The following is a 20,832-nucleotide window of genomic DNA, read 5'->3' as shown; positions in this document are numbered from 1 at the left end:
AAGATTTCACCATACGAGCAGGAGAGATGATTTATTCTGTTTTATTGCGATTTTGTAACAGCTTGCAGTTGTAATAGCAGCCGATCCTTTCTGTCCTCAGGAAGAAAAAAAAACAAACATTTAAAAACAAGTCGTTAGGCATCGATAGCTTTGAATGTATTTATTATTATTATTATTATTACTATATATTCTTAAACATGAAAGGATTATCCAATTACAAAATCAAAATGTATAAAAACTCTGTGGAGAGCTGACGTGGGAGTTACTCCCGGTCTTCTGTCTCAGCCGGAATCTTCCACGTGTCCGCATCATCCCTCCTCACCACCTGCACGTTCATTTATTTCACATTCACTATTGTACAGCCGTGTCCAAAAGTTTAGCATCACCCTGTAGAATGAACACATTTTTGGTTTCTTATAGTATGTTGAAACCTGCTGAATGATGTTAACATATTGAGTTACATACCGCGTCGTAGTTTTCCATATACTTAACGGAAAACGGACACTTTGAACATTTTGAAATCTAAACTTGAAATATTGTTTATGGCTTCCGGTAGACTTTTGCGATATCACTTGGTAGTTTCTTTGATTACACGATGTTATAAAAAAAATATATATATGTTGATATATTTCTTTTTTTTTTTTTAATTTAAAATTCTAGGTGATGCAAAACCTTTAGCTATATCTGTAGACTAGAGACAGGATCAGGGTAGGTCACTCAAATTTCTAATTTTCAAAGCAGCCGACACAGAACAAAACCTGTTGAGGAAATGTCCAAAAAACAGAAAATAAAAAAAAGGATTCAATCATATTGCGGTGTGCTATGGCATTGTCAGCACAAATAATTAAAAATCATTTACCCTTCCTCCCTCTTTGTTCTTTTGCGGAAAAACTTTTGGTTCTGTTTTTTTTTTTTTTCATTTTATTTTCAGATCTAGCGATTTTTTCAATACCGAAGTGTGAAAACTGCTGCTTCCTGATCAGGGTTGGGGTCAATTCCAGTTCCTCCCCGAACCACCCCCCCCCCCCCCCCCATGGCTCGGGAGACCAGAACATTCAGTGGCCGTCCTCCAATCCCACAACCAATCCAGCTTCCTTTTTCACCCCCCAACTCGAGAGCGGATGTCAGCAAACTACTGACCTCTGGAGGACACCAGCCCTGCAGGTGTCCGTTCTGAACTCACTGGGCGCCTGGCCAGCAGGGTTCACTGTAAAGCGATGAGGAGAAACAGTCCCTGTCGGTTTTACCTCCCTAAATCGCGGGAGCCAATGCGACGCTCCCTTCGGAGTCCCCAGCGAAGACCAGCCTACTTTGCACAGCCAGGATGCGAACCTGTGCTGTCTGACCCACCCTGCGCACCACGTGGCTGCACCTCTACCAGGGGAGCCACTCGGGGACCCCCTAAAATCAATTTAAATTCCAATTCCTTTGAAAGCAGTTGAACAATTACTGTGGTTGTTCAACTGCTTTCATTTGAAGCCAATTTAATTGATGAACAGCGATTTCAATTTAAGTCATTTGTTGTCACGGTGAGAAGCTCATTTTAACAGAATATTGCCAATTGCAATTTTAATCAATAATGTGTTGGAATTGATTAAAATGGAATGGAAATTGGGAATGAATTGAAAAACAGAAAAAGACCCCAACCCTGTTACAGGCAAAGACCACAATCTGGGATAACAACGCTTTTGGAAATGACAGAAATGCCTTCATCACTCAAACTAGCACGTCTATGACTTGACAAACCACTGCTGGTAGGTATATAAAGGATATACATGAGAAATCTTGAGGTGTTCGAATACATTTGCACTACTGTATTTAAACAGGACTTTGATCATCATCTTTAGGGAAGTGCAGCCAATTTGACTCTCTGCAAACATTTATCGGCAGAAAAGGGTCAAGTACTGAAGAACTCCTGCTGCCTGTAATTAACTGGAAACTCTATCAGAGTACAGGCTTTATTCCATAAAGGAAAAGTATGCCAAACAACATTTCTATTACATCTTTTCTTATTCATGCAATACAAGGTGTTGATTAGCAAGTGTGCCAACGCTGGGTACAAATCCAATTCGAATCAAAAGGAGATCCATTTGAGCTACAAGATTGAATTGTTTTTCCCCCCGGTAAGCTCTACAGCCTTATGACTCTGATGACCTTTTCCACAGACTCAGGTTAAGCCAATTGTTGCTGGAAGAACATTTTTCTTTATTTCAGACAAGAACACGTTCTATGCTACAACACCATTGGGAATCCTATTTCTGATTTCTAGTGTTATCAATTGCCCTCCAAGACAGACTGGGCAACCCGCACAACCCTTGACCTGTCCTGTTTTAACAGCTGGGGTAGAAATCCACTTAGCCCGCAGTCCAACCCTTGTTGATCATTAAAATTAGCCAGCATGACTGGGGGCCAAATCTGCTCTCAACTGGGTAAGAAATAGCATTTCGACTTTAAGGTAGCCTCTATGTCATGCTGTTGTCAACGAAATAGCTACAGATTCAGGTAAACCTTTTATCAGTTTCAAGTACTTACAAAAAAAGGCCAGGATATATACCCAGCAGCCCAATTAAATAACTTTCATTCAGTATAGTGCGACTTGAAAGGCAAAATCAGAGACAGTCTGGAGCGATCAGGTTTTTCGCGACCCCGATATTCTTGAACAGAAGATCCCTGCCTACTTTTACTGTAAAAACCTCGCTGGGCAGACTCAGCGGAGGAAGGTGTGGCTAAAATGATTTCTCCAGAATCCGCGTCCGCAATGGCAGTTTAAATTACATTCAGGGGCCAGTCAGACACAGCCTCTGACAATCTTTTAGTGGATTCTAACTTCACAGCCGTGTCAGCCACAGGCATTACACAGGCTGGAGTGAGGGGAGCAGAATTGAGATCCCAACCCTCCCTTCCCAACCTCTTTAAGAGTAGCAGCGAGGCCCTGTGTCGTTTTTATAAATACCGAGTCTGAAAAAAAAAAAAAAAAAAAAAAAAAGATAATTTTTGTACAAAGTGCGGTTTTCTCTGGCGGAAACACAATCCCACTGCGCCCCTTTTCCGTTTGTTTTTCCAGATCAGCGGACAGGGAGGGTGGGAGGGTGAGAGGAGGAAGATATGGAAAAAGAATTGACGAAAAACAAAACAAGTCTCGCGGCGGGTCCCCCCCAAAAAAGACCCAGCACAGTTACATCATCCCCATCTGCATCAGGGAGTTAGCGTATGCCATGGGCTTGACATTTGGGTGAGGCTGCAAGAGCAATGAGAGAGAGAGAGAGAGAGAGAGGAAAACTGTGTTGGTTAAAACTGGTTAGGTATACATTCAATCACAAGATGTGAATAAACTCTAGTAGACACTAGCTGTAGATTTTTAATTAGCTTCAACCTCTAAGTAATGAGTATATATAAAAAGTACTGGCACCCTACACTTAATATAATTCAAGAAAATACTGAATCCAACTTTGCCTTGATCACCCTCTGCTGTGTTGCCAAAATGTTCTTCAACAGAATAATTCTCCCTTTTTCTGGCTATTGACTTTATATTGCAGCTTAGTTACTGTGTAACATTTTTCAATCAATGTCTTTTTTTTTTATTAGTTATATTACATTTTTACAGACTTTTTAATGTAAAGGTGCCAATGAACAAATATTTGAAATTGTTTAGAGCTTCTGTGGTTTGTTAAACTACCAGAAATGGTGTATTTTGGTCCTTGTCATATTAAAGTAGTGGCTAAGGTTCCGTAAATGCTTGTATTTAACATGTTTTCTTGAATCATCTTGTATTGGGTGTTAATACTTGTGTGTGAGTGCATGTGACAGTGATCCGTCATTATTTATTATTATTATTATAAAACCTTACAGAACTGCCTGCGCCTGGGCGTCTGTACTCACCACAGCTGCAAACTGGTGAAACTCAGGTTTGAGGTCGGACCCCTTGAGGTGGATATATGCACCTTTGTTCCCCATCTGGTCGCTGTGACAAAGGAATAAAAACAGTTTACATTCCCCCTGTACTAGCTAGGCATTCAACCCCATGCACGGGATGACATCTCTGCACAGGATAAGATGTACTGGATTTCTGACAGATCCTAAACTGTGATTGGTTGATGTCTCACACGAGGTTTATGATTGGCTCGTGTCTCGGTGACTCACCAGTAGTTGGGCGCTGAGAAGACGGTGATGCACTGCCCATTGTGCGTGACCTCATACCCCTCAGACTTCATCTCGTGGCTGCGGATGATGTAATCCAGCTGGTTCTGCTCCAGGAACCGTTTAGTGACGTCCGGGCCGAACTGACAGCTGACCCCTCGCTTACTGACCGACCGGCCGTCCTGAGGGCAATGAGAAGCAAGTCAATTCCCAATCTCGAGAATCTCTCAGTTTTTATTTTAGGGTTCACCTAGCCCAGTGCATCAGGGAGCTGGTTTTACTGCAGCATAGGGATGGAAATAAGACTGCCCATTGCAGAGCAGTTTGGTCCATTCCTGGTTTCACAGAGTTAAATAAGACACACCAGAGCTTGTTACTTATACACTGGGGCTAATCAAGCATGTATTAAAACCTGGAATGGGTGAAACGGATTTGCAATTAGGAGTTTTATTTCAATCCCTGCAGCATGCAAACATTTTTTTTCTTCGCTTTGCATGAAAAGGGTACTCAAAAGCAAGAACTAGATGATAGTTTTCCACACCGTTATAAAAACTGCAAACTTAAATACCTATGAGGATACACACATGCAGGTAATATTCTTTTTTATTATTATTTTTTGCTTTGCAGGAAAGGGATCTTACCAGAGCCTGTGGGTCCGACCAGAGCAGATCACACATTGGCCCTGCGAAGAGAAGGCATGCCATCAAAACAGTGCTCGTTAGTAGCAACATGACGATGCTCTTTGCTTTGTTGCTGTTAAGTGGCGATTGCTGTTGTGGGGAGTGATGTCTGAACAAAGGCAGACTGTTTTTTCTGATACTTAAAACAGCTACAGTACATGCTACATTCTTTAAGTATATTTGTAGCTAAGACACTTAATCAAACTCATCCTCTACCGGTACATTTTCTTTTCTTTACTTTTTTAAATGTAGGTTACATGTTTACAGATAAAATATTATTGTCATTATGAAGGAAACAACGCCCATATTTTATTTATCATTTATTCAAAGAAACTACAAAATGAGATCGCAAGAGTCTACCGGAAGCCATAACAGTAGTACAGTATTTCAAGTCAGATTCCGAAATGTTACATTTTACAGCGTGTGCCAGTTTTTCCGTTCAGTATATGGAAAACTACAAACCCGGTATGCAATTCAATGTTAACGTGACGATCATTCATCGACTTTATGAAGCAAAACTAGTTCATTCTATAGGATGATGCTAAACTTTTGGCCAGAGCTGTACATTTGAGTCATTCTATGTACTGTTTATTACAGAAGTCACAGATATTAGAATAATAACCACTCTGATAACAGAACTGAAGATTTATGAAGTAGTATGTTGTCCTGTACCTGAATCTGGAGGCTGCCTGTTCCTGTTTATTTTCCGGATGTCATCCAGCGTTACCCCATCTTCGCTGAAGAGACCCCCGTGCATCACCTAGCGGGAAGCACAACAGACTGGGGTCACAAGCAAGTTTGGTGGGCTCAGCTTAGCCCTCCGTGGAAATTCGAGGCCCATACACGAAGGACATCCCACCCAAGGGCCACACAATTAGGGCGGATAGACCTTTTAGTCTGCATCAGAAATCCAGAATAGCAGGAGGTGTTCAGGTCAGGCTTGAGAGCCTCAAAGCTAGGAGGGGAAGCTCACAGTAGACAGTGTCATTGCCTTGTTTCATTAATACCCCCGATGCAGCAAGTAACCAAAGGATTGTGATGTGCACAGAAGGGCTATTAAAGAATGCAATTACCATTCACCGGCAATGGAAATAGGACTCCTATTGCAAAGCAGTTTCCCCCAAGCTTGATTAGCCACAGAGTGTATAGGTAACAAGCTCAGGTGTAGCTTATTAAACTACTATGCAATGGGAGTCTTATTCCTATCCCTGCTATTCACTCAGGAGATTTCAGTGTAAGATTGTGGGATTGCTGCTTTAACCCTTTGCGGTCCATTGTCGGACTGGGTCCGACATTGCAATTATTCCTCACAGGTCCTTTGTCGGACTGGGTCCGACATCATTATAGCAACGCAATAAACGGGTGTTTAGTCGTTTTTTCTCCGGAAAAAGCCGAGAAAACCATTCAATTGCCGAGTGGTAGCGACAGGAGCCGAGACAAGTCGGAAAAAAAAAAAAGAAAAAAAAAAGGCGTATTTCATGAATAGTCATACATGGTATCAGGTATCGGATAATGGCCGTCCATAGTAAACAAGCTGGCTAAGTGCGTCAGCGCACTGAGACTATCATGGACATTTGCAGAGCTTTTTTCAGATGTTATAGTAATAAAATAATGACTTGGATCGCATTATTGAGGAGTTTGGTGATAAAACGAGTGATCCGGAAGATGATCGATCGGTATGTACTACTATTATTATTATTATTATTTATTTCTTACATAGCTGAACGCTATAGCAAACAAAAGGGTGGGGCGGGGCTGGAGATGCCTAGTGTGTGCTTTGTTGATATGCAGGGCCATTTAAACCCGTTTGACTGTGAAAAAAAATACTTTTAAACAGCGCGTATAAAATTAACTGCGCGTGTGAAAATAAATTAGACCTGGCGTGCCTGACGCGCGATTAATAAATGGACCGCAAAGGGTTAAGAGCAGCTGTGAGCGCCCCCTGCTGGCTTACCAGCACTTTGCCGTTGATGGACTGCGCCAGGGGCAGCCACTGAAACACTTCGCTGAACAGCTCGAACATCTGTGCGGTGTACTTCGCCTTCACTTCACCCTCGAACCCGTACATCTGGTTCATGTTGTCTGTCTCGTGGTTCCCTGCAGGAGGAGAAAGCGACAAACGCCTCAATCATTTCACCTGGTTAAGGGTCTAGGGTTGGACGATTTCTATTTATCAGCCGACAATGATCACGATAATCATCTCTATCCATGTTTTAATTCCCATACAACTGTGACTTTCTCCAGAGTTAGTCGTCCTTCCTCTCATTTATTTTTGTCTGCTTTTTGGTTGTGGCTTTTAAAATAAAGCTATCCCACTGGATCTCTTTATGGACCAACCTGTTATCTATATCGGGGATGGAAATAAGACTCCCGTTGCATAGCAGTTTGATCCATTCCTGGTTTTACTATAAGTTTAAAAAGACACACAGCTGAGCTTGTTAACGCTACGCTGTGGCTAATCAAGCTCGGAGTAAAACCTGGAATGGGTGAAACTGCTATGCAACAGGGGCCTTATTTCCATCTCTGTACATGAGAGAGGAACAACAGATCTCGCTAGCAGTGGAGCCGATTCTCTTCAGCCCTATTGAGTGGTGAGGTGCACAGGTTCCCATCTTCTCTATGGGTAGAACTCTGATCCCTGCTGCGTAAAAGCTACACGTCTTACCCCTGAGCAGGTAGAAACAGTCTGGAAACAGCAGCTTGAACCCAAACAGGGTCAAGATCACTTCCACAGAGAAGGAGCCACGATCCACAAAGTCCCCATTGAAGAGCTACAGCCTGGGGCTAAGGAAAAGAGCACAGAGGGGACAATTCACAGTGTCGAGTACAGCTATGGCCGTCAGTTTTTCATTAAGTATATGGAAAACTACAATGCGGTTTGCAATTCAAGAGGTTAACGTAACATTATTCAGCAGTGTTCATCCCAGTAAAATTACTTCATTAGTATAGATCCATCACTTTAAACACTGAATTGTAAGATGGAAGTACTGAACAACTACCTTGGTATAAACCAACCAGTCTTATGAAATTATGAAACTATAGGCTTGTGTGGGTGGAACAAGTGCTGACCACTGCTTTTATTATGAATAAACATACCCCTGATAGCGATTTAGCACTCAGGGGGCATTCAGCTCACTGTCATGAAGTCTTAAACTCTTAATAAGCTGTAACGTAACACAGTACCCAACTGACAATACTTCACAACACTGAGGTTCGGCAGTTCGATTCATTGCATCTACAGTATCATTCTATACGTAGATTCCACTGAAATATAAAATGTAGGCGATGGAAAATAGTTGCATGAAAAAAAAAAAAAAAACTGGACTGCTAAGGGTACTAAGTAGAAATCCATTAGCAAAAGTCATTTTTAGTTAAATACTTTGAAATACACAAAACTGCCATTAGCTCGTGCTCCTACTGCATTGCGTTGTGATAGAGTGGAAGGCTGGCATGCTCAGTGAGCAGAAATGCCTCAAGGACATCACTCTCTAATCATGCAGAGACACAAGGATGCACTTAGGTCTGGTAGTCTTTCAAGACTGTGACACTGCACAGGAAAAACAACCACTAGACACAAACTAAAATGTCACACGCTGTAGAGAGGCACTCCTACGTTTCGTAAAATGTAAGCTCTTATGTAACTTTATGGTTTGCTGTAACCTCACCTGATTCTTCCAAAAGTTTTTCCAAACCGTCAGTTTGCAGATCTGAAATTGTTTTCTGCTTTCCGTTCTGGGATTATCTATTGAAAGCTACTATCAATGACTTTGCACGTCATGTTGCTTTAGTGACAGATGTCACCACCAGTTTATTTTGTGTTTTTTACAGGGACTAAGCCAACAGAATTCACTGCTGCCAACAGTTGCACAAAACTAAGTACACAACTACCCCTTTCAAATTCTTAACATCTGTTCCTTTGAAGTGCACATGAAAAACTGAACCCAAAACAGGGTCAGAATCGCTTCCAGTGCCAGAAATAAAACTGCATCTCCTGAGCTGAAGGCAAACAATATTCCTTCAGGAAAAATAACCGCTAAAACCACTTGAATTTCTACAGTGCTTTTCTCAGAAGAGCACCTCATGGTGCTGACAGAATCCATTGCAGCTATTCTGAGCTTTTTCAAAGCAATCACGACACAAGCAAGGCAAGACGTGGACACCTTCTAGATAAGACTGTGACCATCTGGTTTGGATAGCTTTATACTTTTCTGTTTGCTCTTGCAATGAATTCCATGATGGATTCTGTAAAGTCAACAGGGGCAGGTTACTTCTTGCCAGTGCAGGGAAAGAAATGAACGTAAATCAGCAACAAGATTATTATTTTTTTTGTTGTTTTTTTAAATCTGTACATATTCCACAAGGCCAGAACATTTCAAGCATATGCTAAAATGTCCCTAAGGAGGTGCCATTTGACTGACTCCTTGCTGGGTAGCAGTTTATATTTCGATTGTATAAAGTGCTTAACTCATCAAGGCTTGTCTTTACTTAGCATGCAATATGTCCCTACACAAATTTACTGGACAGTTTCTAATCTAGGACAGGAATCCAATTTAATAGGACAGATTCTTATTGTTGTTTTAATGTATGAAAGCTATTCAATGCATCGACAACTGTTCTAAACTTACTTAGCTTAAATTTATGCCCTTTCGTTCTACTCTGTGCTAAATTTGAATTAGTGCCTTAGGTTAAGTTGATCGATACCGTTTAGGATTTCAGGAACTTCAATGAAATCTTTCCTTGAAGAGACAAGTAGTACATAAAAAAACCCTCTGACTCAGGTAATGGTGCACAACAGAGCAGTGAAAGGATACATAGGGGTTAGTTTCAGAGGGCAAGCCGTTCAGTTCAAATATATTCAGCAGGTCGTAGTACTGTCCGTGTGTGTCACCGCATATCGTGATCTTCTCTGTCTGGGAGAGAAAAGAAGCAGTGAGGTGTCAGCGTGTTACTGTGAACAAAACCCAGTGGCACAATGTCAAGGGAAAGTCAAAAATGGAACGCATTCAAAAGCCAAATGGGCACAACCGCTGATTGCAACCCCGCTGAGTTCGATAGCATCATCTTCCTTAATGCATTGTCTTTTAACTGTGACTGTGCACAGTAGCTACAGTTTGTAAATGTTCGAAATGTTTTTCAGTTGATGTTGCCTTACATATTTTGTATTTATCTTTACCATGTACCAATGTACTGACAGCACACAGATTAGGCATCTAAGCATCAGCAAATGACATACCTCTTTTAATGTAATTTCTACAAGACTGGGAAGCTTGGATAGAACCTCTTTCACCTGTACCAAAATCTGAAAAAGAAATTCAAGAGCAAGTTAGTGGCTCCAAAACTACAAGACCCCCCCTTTTAAAAATGTATTAAAACGTATCAGGTGGTCGTCTCGCCACAAAACAGAATGATGGGATAACTCCTCATAGCTAATCTTTCAGCCCTCCCTCCCTCCCTCCCTCCCTCCCTCCCTCCCTCCCTCTCTCACCTGGTAGGCGCACTTTCTGTGCAGTTTCTTCTGGTCCTTGAACCAGCCCATCATCTCCTTCATGAACTTCAGTGTGATCTTCCCCCCTTCCTCAAGCTTGGGACCCAAGTACTCATCCTCGATAGCTGAGGAAAACCGTCACGACACTGTGAGAGCTCACGTAAGAGCTAATCAGAACCCGGCAACATTTGCAGCCGACATGAAGATAAAAACCATCTCCTTCTATAACCCCTGGGCACTACACAAGGAACTGAGCGCTTGTTGTTCAAACGGTTTCTTCTTAAAATACGTTTCAGAGCGACTCAAGTATCACGAGGAGGAAACTGACCATTTGGATGACCGGATCCAACCGGTCAGTACATTTTAAACCCTGTTTCATGCAAAACCACGAAAAAATAAGAAAAGTTAGCACAATTGTATTTGTTAACCCTTTAAAAGGGTCAACACCACAGTATAGCAAGCCAAGCCAAGCATCGTCATTGCCAGTTACAACCTAGTCATTCCTGAGTCTGACGCGACATCTGGGTAAAACAATTGAGAGAATTCTGATATACATCTTACACTAAGGCAATCATATTTATTACCTGACGCTGCATATCAGATTCCAGATCTCCTCCCCACACAGGTTACTCACTCATGCTCTCAATGTCCAGCGAATCCACCACTGATCTCTTGAGCTCGTCGCTGGCGATGGCTCGTTCGAACGCCTTCTGCTTGACGATCTTACTGCACTCCTGGTACTTCAGCTTGGCATCCTTGTCATTGGGCCTCACTTTTACTACCTGGTGTGTGTGATACACAAAATGAAGTGGAGGGATAGGGTTGATACCCTCCTGGGATTGCAATACAAACCAACAGAAACTCTGGAAATCACCTGGAGTTTACAAAATGGAAAATAACCATGACGATTGTTAAACAGCGCTCTGCTATTACACGCTAGTCAGAGGAGAATTAAGCCACCGAAAAACATATTTCATAAATGATGTTATATCTATATCCACAAATACACATGCTTAATTGGAAGAGCATGTTTGAAAAAATCCCCAATTCTTTGAAAAACAGGAAACAAAATGTTTTGTTTCAGACAATCATCTTAGTTGTTTCTTAGTAGTTGTAAAATTATAAGAATAATGGAAACTTGGACCAGTGGTAAATTGTTTGTGACAGTGGCCCAGTATATTTTGCTTCTATAAATAAGCTATTGAGGTCAGGTATGAGAATAAGCTCCCATCCAAAACTACTGGTGACTAGGGATATCACAGTACTACAGTTTGATGGTACGATAACCTTCAAAAAATATACCTCAGCTATCATCATATTATATCTTTTTATTATACAGTTATTAAATCCAGTATGAAATCCATTGCCCTTATTTTAAAAGAAGCTACTTAAAAAAACACACCAAGGTCATTTCAAAATAAAAAAAAATAAAACTATGTCACTTTAAACAGCTTGACAGATGTGTTTTATCCTCCTTTTCTGTATTTCAACATATTTTCCATTCTCTCTACAACTACAAAACACGAGTATCTTATACAAAAGAACATATTTTTAATAAGCGTCCATTACAGTGCAACATTCGCCAGTAGGGACAGCACACGACTTACACACCACGGTAGACTGTGAACTCCATAACCGTGGTATGGAGAAACAACTGTGGTACCAAAACCGTGGATATTTAGTGGATACGACATCCCTGCTGCTGATTGGTTCCTCTAGTTTTACATCACTATTCAGATTGCTGCATTATCATAGGACAGGAGAAAACTTATAAGGAGCCACACAATTTGAATGCAAACGAAAAGCCGCAAAATGAAATGCACATTCTAACATATGTCTATACTCAGTACCACAAAAGTACTCAAAGTAGCTTTTACTGCGTATGGTACAGCCAGCCCAGAGGCTTAACACTCATTCTCCATCACCCCCTTGACAACAGCTCACCGTTTCGTAGTCTTTGAGCGCTGCTTTGAACTTGCCCAGTGCCATGTTGGAGGTGGCACGCCGGTAGTACCCCTTGATGTAATTCTTATCAAGCTCCAGGGCGAGAGTGGCGTCTGCCAGGGCATAGCCATAGCACTCTGTGCGGAGGTAAGCCAGGCTGCGGTTTCCATAGTAGATGGCATTGTCAGGGTTCAGTTCCACAGCTTCAGAGTAATATTTGATGGCATTCTCATAGTCCTTCTCTGCAACAACGAAGGGGGGAAAAAAAAAGTATAGGTTACCAAAACAAAACGTCCCATTGAAGAGTAGCAAAAACACTGTAAAAGAAAAGGCAGACAAAGGGTTAACCACACAGCAAAGTTTGTGGTCAAAAGCATGTGGTCCATGTTTAAGCACAACATCAATTTATTTGTATTTTGAGTGCACTTACCAAAGACTGCTTTAGTCCACCTCGAAATCGAATTTGCAGCTCAGTGAGAAGTATATCAGGGATATAAATAAGACTCCTATTGCATAGCAGTTTCACCCAGTCCAGGTTTTGATACGATCTTGCCCCAGTGTATAGATACAGTAACAAACTCATACATTTGTGTTTTATTAATCTCACAGTAAAACCAGGAATGGATCAAACTGCTATGCAATGGGGGTCTTATTTCCATCCCGGTATATTGATGGTCCTTCTCTAAATGCCACCATTGTTTAACCCTTGCATGCATGCTGACCTCATACAAGGGTGGATTAAAAAAAAAAAAAACACTTCTAGTCTTTATATGGGGGGCACATGGAAGACGCAAATGCATGCTAGCCTCATACGAGGCTGACATTTTTACCCCCAAGTAAAGCAATGGAACAAAAAAGGGCCAATGAAAAATATATTATGCGTTTCATGCATGACATTGTTAATAAGATGAACAACACATTTCAGTGCACTTTGAGGAGTCTACACACACCCTGAAGAGATCCCCGTGCACATTTACGATGCAGATTTTCACAAATCAATTTAAGGATGCAATTAAAAAGTTGTACTTCGATGCACTTGACGTTTGAACCAACCGAACACTGCCGTTTGGGTCTTCTCTTACTTCCGCTAATGCGCATACGGCTTTCTTGTTAAACAGCGAAACGACCGAGTCTGCTTATAATATTTACATAGATCTCAAAGTCCAATTTAGACACATTTATTGGCAAAATGGTGGATGTATCTTAAAAATTAGTAACATACAATTTGCATTAGTATTATTATTTATGATTTTTTTTTTTGGGGGGGGGGGGGGGGAATCTCTCATTTGCTATCAGTTTACCCACTTAGCCCACTTGAACACCTATCCCCGTTGCTCCTTCGTTTAAAATGTACAATCAAGACTTTTTTTATGCCGCTAAACTTAATCAGCAGAATGATCACCCACCACCAGTACACTGCCATGCATGGATCCATCATTTGAATTCCACTTTTCCAGCATGAATCAACAATTTGCCGTTTCTAATCTACGACTCTCGTTCTCCCCAGGACACAGATCCGCCTTTTTTTGTGATCGTGTCTATTTCAGCTCAAAGTCAAACCGCTGAATTTAGAATCATATTGTGGTAACCGACAGTACAACACCGTTCACATTATTACGCATAATTTTATAGGGTTCTGTCATTTACTAAGTAACTTGCTCCGCATGACTCAGTCTTCCGGCAGCCTGCTTATCCGAGGCAGAACATATCCGACACGACATGTGTCCTTCACCCGCCTCGTCTTATTCTGATTCGAGTTATTTCATATATAAATATATATATATATTTTAATGTATACCTTTAAAGTAGTTATTCGCCTTCTCCTTGAGCGTTTCTGCACTCCTTTCAGCCTCCGCCATCTTCACACTGCCGCAATCCGCCGCGCCCGCCATGCCGGTAGCTTCGCCGTCGCAAACACTCTGTCGCTGTCAACACACTGCCGCAAACCGCTGCTGCCATGGAAACCCTTAGACTCGCAGGCTGTAGTTTTAGAAGCGGAAATATGGGAATGAAACCGACTCTACAATAGTCAGCAATGCCTATTAAAATATGCAGCGGTAGAGCCAGCATTGTCTGCCTCATGTTAAATTATGTTTGCTACCAAGTATGTGCGTTTTTAAAAAAAAAACATAAGTAAGATATCTCGGAAGTGACATATGTACAAGGAAACGCCCACCTCAATATAAGAAAGTTTACAAACGAGAGGAGGCCCCATTCAGCCCATCTTGCTCGTTTGGTTGTTAGTAGCTTATTGATCCCAAAATCTCATCAAACAGCTTCTTGAAGGATCCCAGGGTGTCAGCTTCAACAACATTACTGGGGAGTTGGCTCCAGACCTTCACACCCTGTACATAGTTTGGCCCTTAACTTAAAGTTCATTTTTATACTTTTTTTTTTTTTCACAATTCAGCAAAGTTATGTGACTTGAGCAACAAAATTGGGTTATCAAAAATTGTAAACATCTACGATGTTGTGGGCGAACTACACTTTATCTTGTTCGTAGTGATTTGTGCAGGTCGTCAATCGCAGCACTTTTGAATCAGTGTACCCTTAATTAGAGCCGTGTACGGCTGGAGATATGATTTTAAAAGGTGTCAATAATAATAATAATAATAAAACTTTTAAAAATTATCATAATAAGATATGTGTATTTGAAATGTATGGGGCTATACTGAGATCACAACGATAACTGAGAGTAGTGCTTTTGTTTGTTTTGACGATCGCTGTGTTAGCTAGTTAATAAATGCCAATTTTCTTGACTGTTCTACCCATCGCCCCTGTGTGTCTTGGACGAGCCGATCTGATTGAGATCAGTCGAATCAATGGGACGTTATCAAGCAAAAATCATCCCGTAGAAATGGGCCAGTAGGTACCTACTAGCGTACTAACCCCTAAATCTACCCCCTACTCCTAAACCTAACTGTGTTAATATTGAAGTATTTTTTCCTCTTATTTCAACAGCGCTTTTTAGCGCCCTCTAGCGGCTACTACATCCCATGTCCATTAAAGCGCTTGATCCGGACCTGCTCTACCCACTGGCCCATTCCTATGGGGTGATTTTTCCTTGACACTGTCCCAGTGGTCCACCCGTTTTTTTTTTTTTTTTTGTATCATAGGGATGCAGTAGTGTACCGTCATATTCTGTATATTTTTCCCTTTTTGTTCCGCATTTCATGCATCAATATTAGCACTATACTCTTGAACAATTACAATAATTATCACCACTGATACCGTCTTTGGCTTTATTGTGTATATTATAAATGTGTGTAATGGAAATATTATTGTTTTGGACTGCAGTGAAGTTCAACGGGCGGTCAACATGTTAATTAGGCTTCATAAAGTGAAGGATCCTGAAAAGGTCAAGAAGGAAGGTAACTATATTTCCACACCAAACCTATTGCACATTTTTACAAGAGCCCCGACATTTTTTACAACAAAACGCTCCGGTCTGTACTACCTCCTATCCAGCAGCAGATGGCACTGCAGCCATTTGTCTCTGGAAGCCTGCACTGTGTAATGTATGTCTGTATATAGAAGGACATGTTTTATTAAGTCTGATAGAAGAGACATGGAAATAAGTTATTTTTAAATTGGTGTGTCAAGAGTCCAGAGGGCTGTGAGGTTGACTTTGAACCAATGAGATTCAAATTCTGCATTGAGGTGATACAGATAGGATTGCCACGTGATGCATATAGTTATGCTTTTTATTTATTTATTTATTTATTTATTTATTTATTTATTTATTTATTTATTTATTTTTGCCCATATACAGCTTACAGTAGTATGCATACCTACTCAATATAACCTATGCACAGGAGCAGATGCAATCATCGGCATCTATTAATCAATTTGCTGATTCAATGTGCCACTACCTAGCATCCTCCCCTTCAAACAGAAGGGTAAGAAAAAATGATAAAATCACATTAAAAATACACGCATTGTTATTTTGTGTAAAATGGTTCTCTAAAACATTAATCATTAGCTGTAATCGGCACTAGGTCCCTTTGTGGTTGTTGGGATGTCCAGTGGCTGGCAACCCAAACTACAGATAGCACACTTTATCTGCGCGTAGATGATTTCCTGACATGACTTCTACCGGCAGCAGGAGAGCCTGGTTACGTTTCCATTGCAGAACCACGGCCTGGGAAGAGGTATTTAAACTAACGTCATGCACACGGTTAACTTTGAGGAAATCCAAGAACGCAAGACATAGAGCTTGTTCATTTATACAAACCGTTGCTACATCAACACAGACACTTGTCGTCGATTCTTGTTTTTTTTTTTTTCGTTCGTCCTGCTTTCTGTCTGCGGAATGCTATTTAGGTTGCAGATCCGTTTTTCTTTGAATTACCAAGCTCAGTAACTCTCGCACTCTGATTTTTATTTTTATTTTTTACAGCCTTGCATGTGGGTGTAATGTGATTTCAGTTGAAATAAAAAGCACAGACGTGAGCATCACTCATTCGTGGAGTTCCTAGCTTTGCTACAACAGCCACAAATCTCTTCAAATTCCAATTAGTCTCTGGAGATCAGAACAAAAACATGTAAAACCAAAGGCATGTCTCAAAATAACATCTCATTGCGCTTGCTGTGAAGTCACCCAGGTAGACGAAAATCGGGTCTGAATAAGAACTATTTTTGCAAAGGTGCTTTGCATTAAAAATGCACTAGGCTTGCTTTAAATAAATCCAATGAAATATTTATTCCTATTCATTTCAGAAGAGCAATTCATTCAGGGTAATTTCAAGGCCAGCTTCGCTAAAGTTTCCCCGGTGGAGATACGAAAGGCTGGTTGCTTTTTCATCTTGACCCAGCTGTGCATAGGAAATAGACATGCAGCCCCTCTATGAAAATTTAAAGGCTTAATATAAAGAGACTAATAATACATGAGACAACTGAAAGGCTTTTAAATATGTCCAATAAATCAGTTTAAAGGACGTTGTGCATAAGAGTAATGGCTTAATGAAACAGCCACTGTCCATATTTTAGTTTAATTTTCATCAGCAACTTTCCCAAGGTTTAGTGACAGAGGATCAACACCCAGTCTCCAAGTTCAGATCCCAGTCCGAGCAGCAGACTTTATAATTCTCAAATCCAGAGAAAGTTCATCACTTTAATAAGGTTCGTTCTGGAGCTTCTCGCTGCAACAATGTGTATCGCAAGCTAGCAAAAGAATATGCCAACATTTTGTATAGAATTATACTGTACAGCTTTGGCCAAACATTTTGCATCACCTAGATTGAGACTATATGAACATAATTTGGATCTTTAACATCATGTAATGAAAAGCCATAATATCAGTACAGTATTTCATGTTACATTTCAAAATGTCAAATTTCTCACACTTTTCCAAATGATATGGAAAACTACAAAGTGGTATGTAATTCAAGTTAACGCAACATTATTCAGCAGGTTTCCTTCAACTTTATGAAGCAAAATTAGTTAATTCTACAGGGTGATGTAAAACTTTTGATCATTATTATTTATTATTATACAGTAGTGTTCAAATGTTGAGAAACAACAAACGATTTACAGCTAGACTAGGGGTGGAGATTGTATTGCCCAATTTTTCCTCATCCCGACCCTTTACTTACTAAATATCTTGGTATCCCTGAATAGACAATAGTCTCCTCTTTTTTTTATAAAAAAAATAAATAAATAAAAAAAGCTAAATATTTGAATGAGCAAGAAATCTCACAAGTAGAATGGTACCCCAAAAATGTTCAACTGGGTATGGGGAGTTTGTTGCCAGAGATGGAACAGCCAAACATATTTTGCCATACCCGAGAAGTGGAATGCACAAGAATGTGAAACTGCAGCCTGACTCTCATACAAGAACAGATGGCGTGAGAGTGTTTAATCCCAGCCCAGCTAATGAGTAGAAACGACTCCCGTTCTAGTTGTTTGGCATTGATACACTTTTCATTTCTCTCTCTCTCTAAAATGTATGTGCCTTTTCAAGGGACACTACATATGCTTGTAATATCGTAAACTATTGTTTTACTTAAAGGCTGGTTTAATAACACCTAATCTGTGAAACCAGCTATAATTTTGATTAACTTTGATGACACATTTGCTTTATCCGTTTCCTTCCTTGCTATTTTTTTTTATTTATTTTAAATTCTGTCCTACCTACTGTCTCTGTCCACGGTTGAGTAGGTGGTGCTTGCAGAGTTGAATAGATACAGTGTCACGTGATTTGAATGCGCTTCAGAAAAGGTCAAGTCAAGCTCAAAGCCAGGTAAAGGCAGATTGATAGGACATGACAACATCTCACTACGAGTGAAAACAGAACCCAGGAGAATCATTCAGAATGCTTGCAAACACCAGGAACACGCAATTAAAATGACACGTGAAGCTAATTGCTCCTTAACCTAGCACGATTGTTTAAAGATAGATTCTCGTTTTACACTTTAAACAATAGCTTGCAGAAGCAAGGGTAATTGTGTTTTTTCCTTCTGACATAATCATTTAACACAACAGGTCTTTGCAATTGTAGTTCAACTGCTTTAGATTAGACCAGTTGTTTTTTCACTGTTCCCTAACTCCTGTACATTGAATTACTATTGCTGGTATCACTGAGTGATGTCCTAACCGCAGTGATACTGCACTCCAGAACCTGAACAGAATTACAATGACGATGAGCTAAGGTGGGCAAGGTTGTTAAACTATTAACAGCATCTTGTCTACTTGTAATCTGATTACCTTTTTGAGTAACTAATTACAACAAGGTATTACTTTAAAAAAAAAAAAATACTTTGTTACTTCGGCTGGAAATCTTGCAGCATCAGCAATTACTTCTATAAGAAAGTAATCAGTAATTACTTCTATATGAAAGTAATCAGTAATTACTTCTATATGAAAGTAAATCAGTAATATGGCACATCTCTTGAGTCACCTTCCAGCACCTAATGGAGTCTATGCCATGCTGTGGCAAGGCTTTAAGGCTGTGATCAGGGCTATTGGTAAATTTCAATATAACATTACAATAACCTTTTACTCAATGGGAGATTATAAGAAAGGTTTCTAGATTTCTACGCAGCATCTTTCCTCTCTCTTACCTGAAATAATATTGTGTTAATTTAAAATCTCTTCTTTTATCAGGAGCTTGGAAATGAGTCAGCCAGTATATGTTGCACATAAATCAGTTTCGTGGATTAATTAGAATACATTTGCTTTTGAATCAAAATGAATTTGTGCATGGATATGGTTGTAATTGCTGCAGCAAAAGTCAGGCTATTTTGAGCATAAACACAGCAGCAATTACTGCAAACAGTTTTCATAGACATCTGCAAACGCCTGGAGTTCTCCTGTTATTCTCCTGGGGTGCCGTTAGGTCTCGCAGCCAATCTGCTTTCCGGTCTCTTTTCAAACAGGTTAAAGATATTTAAAGATAATATTAGATAATGTAAATGTGAAGGATTGTAGTCCTTTGGGTCCTTTTTCAGCACTTTAATGACCCAGCCACACACAAACTTGATTTTTCAAAGCGCTTGCCCGCTATTTTTAATAAACAATAACAAAGAAAAGAAAACAAAACCTAGCTCTTTTCAAGCACTAACTAAAACACAGGCACCCAAACTATCCTGCAGGACAGCTAAGCCGTTTACCTGCCAAATAAACAAAAGACACAGATTTCACACTACCTTTCCTATTACACTTGAGCACACTATCAAGCAGGCTCCTATACACACCAGCAACCCTGAACAGACTGGCTGCTCTTTTTAAATACCCTGCACCTGGCTCTAATTTACAATGATAGCCAGGTGCAGAGGATAACACAATTAACAAATATAATTAAACAATTAACAAAAACAATTAAATTAAACCAATGTGCATTTGCACATGCTTTTCATGCAGGGAGACGATTAACCCCCTCCCTGTTACAATAAAGAAAACAATATTCACAAGCCTGGATTTGCACTCCCTCTCTCCCAAGTGTTGGAAAGGTGTTATAATGTAATTTATACATAAAGTGAAGGTAAAGTGAAGGCCCATTTCCAATCAGCAGCTGCACAAGCGGACAGTCAGCTGATGACTACAGTAAAGGAATCAATCCAACTCATTTGCAGCTCCAGTAATTATCTTTTGTAAAGGCGGAGGAGGAGTACACACCCCAGATGGCATTTCCTGTGTTCAGTAGGCGGTTACACTTAAAAAAGAAATACATTAACACAGCAGATTATTTTAATTCACTATCTCCTACTGTAAACAGGCTCTCTAGACACTCAGGCAGTGAAAGAAAAATCTATTTTGTCTCCCCCATCCTTACTCCTCCCCTTGCGGGTGCTGTTATTATCAGCGGAAAAACTGACGTTAAATTACAGTGAAACGGACTGGCATCTGACATGCTTGAGTGTGCTTTTGCTTTCCTGCTCCAGCTCTTTTGATCCCAGCGTTCGCCTTCATTGAATAATCTGCCTGCTAGATTCTGAGCCTCCGTCTTGCACAGGATTGAGGCATCCCTTGCTGTGCTTCCAAGTCACTTAACACACACACACGCACACACGCACGCACACACACACACAGAGAAACCCCTTCCATAACACTTGTCAATATTGATGAACTGATAGCTACTTTTTGTAA

General features: G+C 40.4%; 1 protein-coding gene across 1 annotated transcript; it reads right to left on the bottom strand.

Moving 5' to 3' along the window:
* Nucleotides 1-145: 145 nt before the first annotated feature.
* Nucleotides 146-14,205, bottom strand: LOC117435358 (serine/threonine-protein phosphatase 5-like). Its single transcript, XM_034058448.3, has 13 exons — nt 14,045-14,205; nt 12,247-12,488; nt 10,937-11,084; nt 10,303-10,427; nt 10,051-10,116; nt 9,629-9,727; nt 7,483-7,588; nt 6,772-6,914; nt 5,490-5,577; nt 4,779-4,819; nt 4,141-4,319; nt 3,880-3,961; nt 146-3,238 (listed from the first exon to the last, which is right to left on the bottom strand). Exons 1-13 carry the CDS (start codon nt 14,136-14,138, stop codon nt 3,176-3,178), a joined length of 1,476 nt encoding a protein of 491 aa, XP_033914339.1. The 5' UTR covers nt 14,139-14,205; the 3' UTR covers nt 146-3,175.
* Nucleotides 14,206-20,832: the final 6,627 nt, after the last annotated feature.

The sequence above is a fragment of the Acipenser ruthenus genome, chromosome 30 (assembly GCF_902713425.1).
Source record: "Acipenser ruthenus chromosome 30, fAciRut3.2 maternal haplotype, whole genome shotgun sequence".
Classification (NCBI taxonomy): domain Eukaryota; kingdom Metazoa; phylum Chordata; class Actinopteri; order Acipenseriformes; family Acipenseridae; genus Acipenser; species Acipenser ruthenus.
This window is presented reverse-complemented; position numbering and strand designations above follow the sequence as displayed.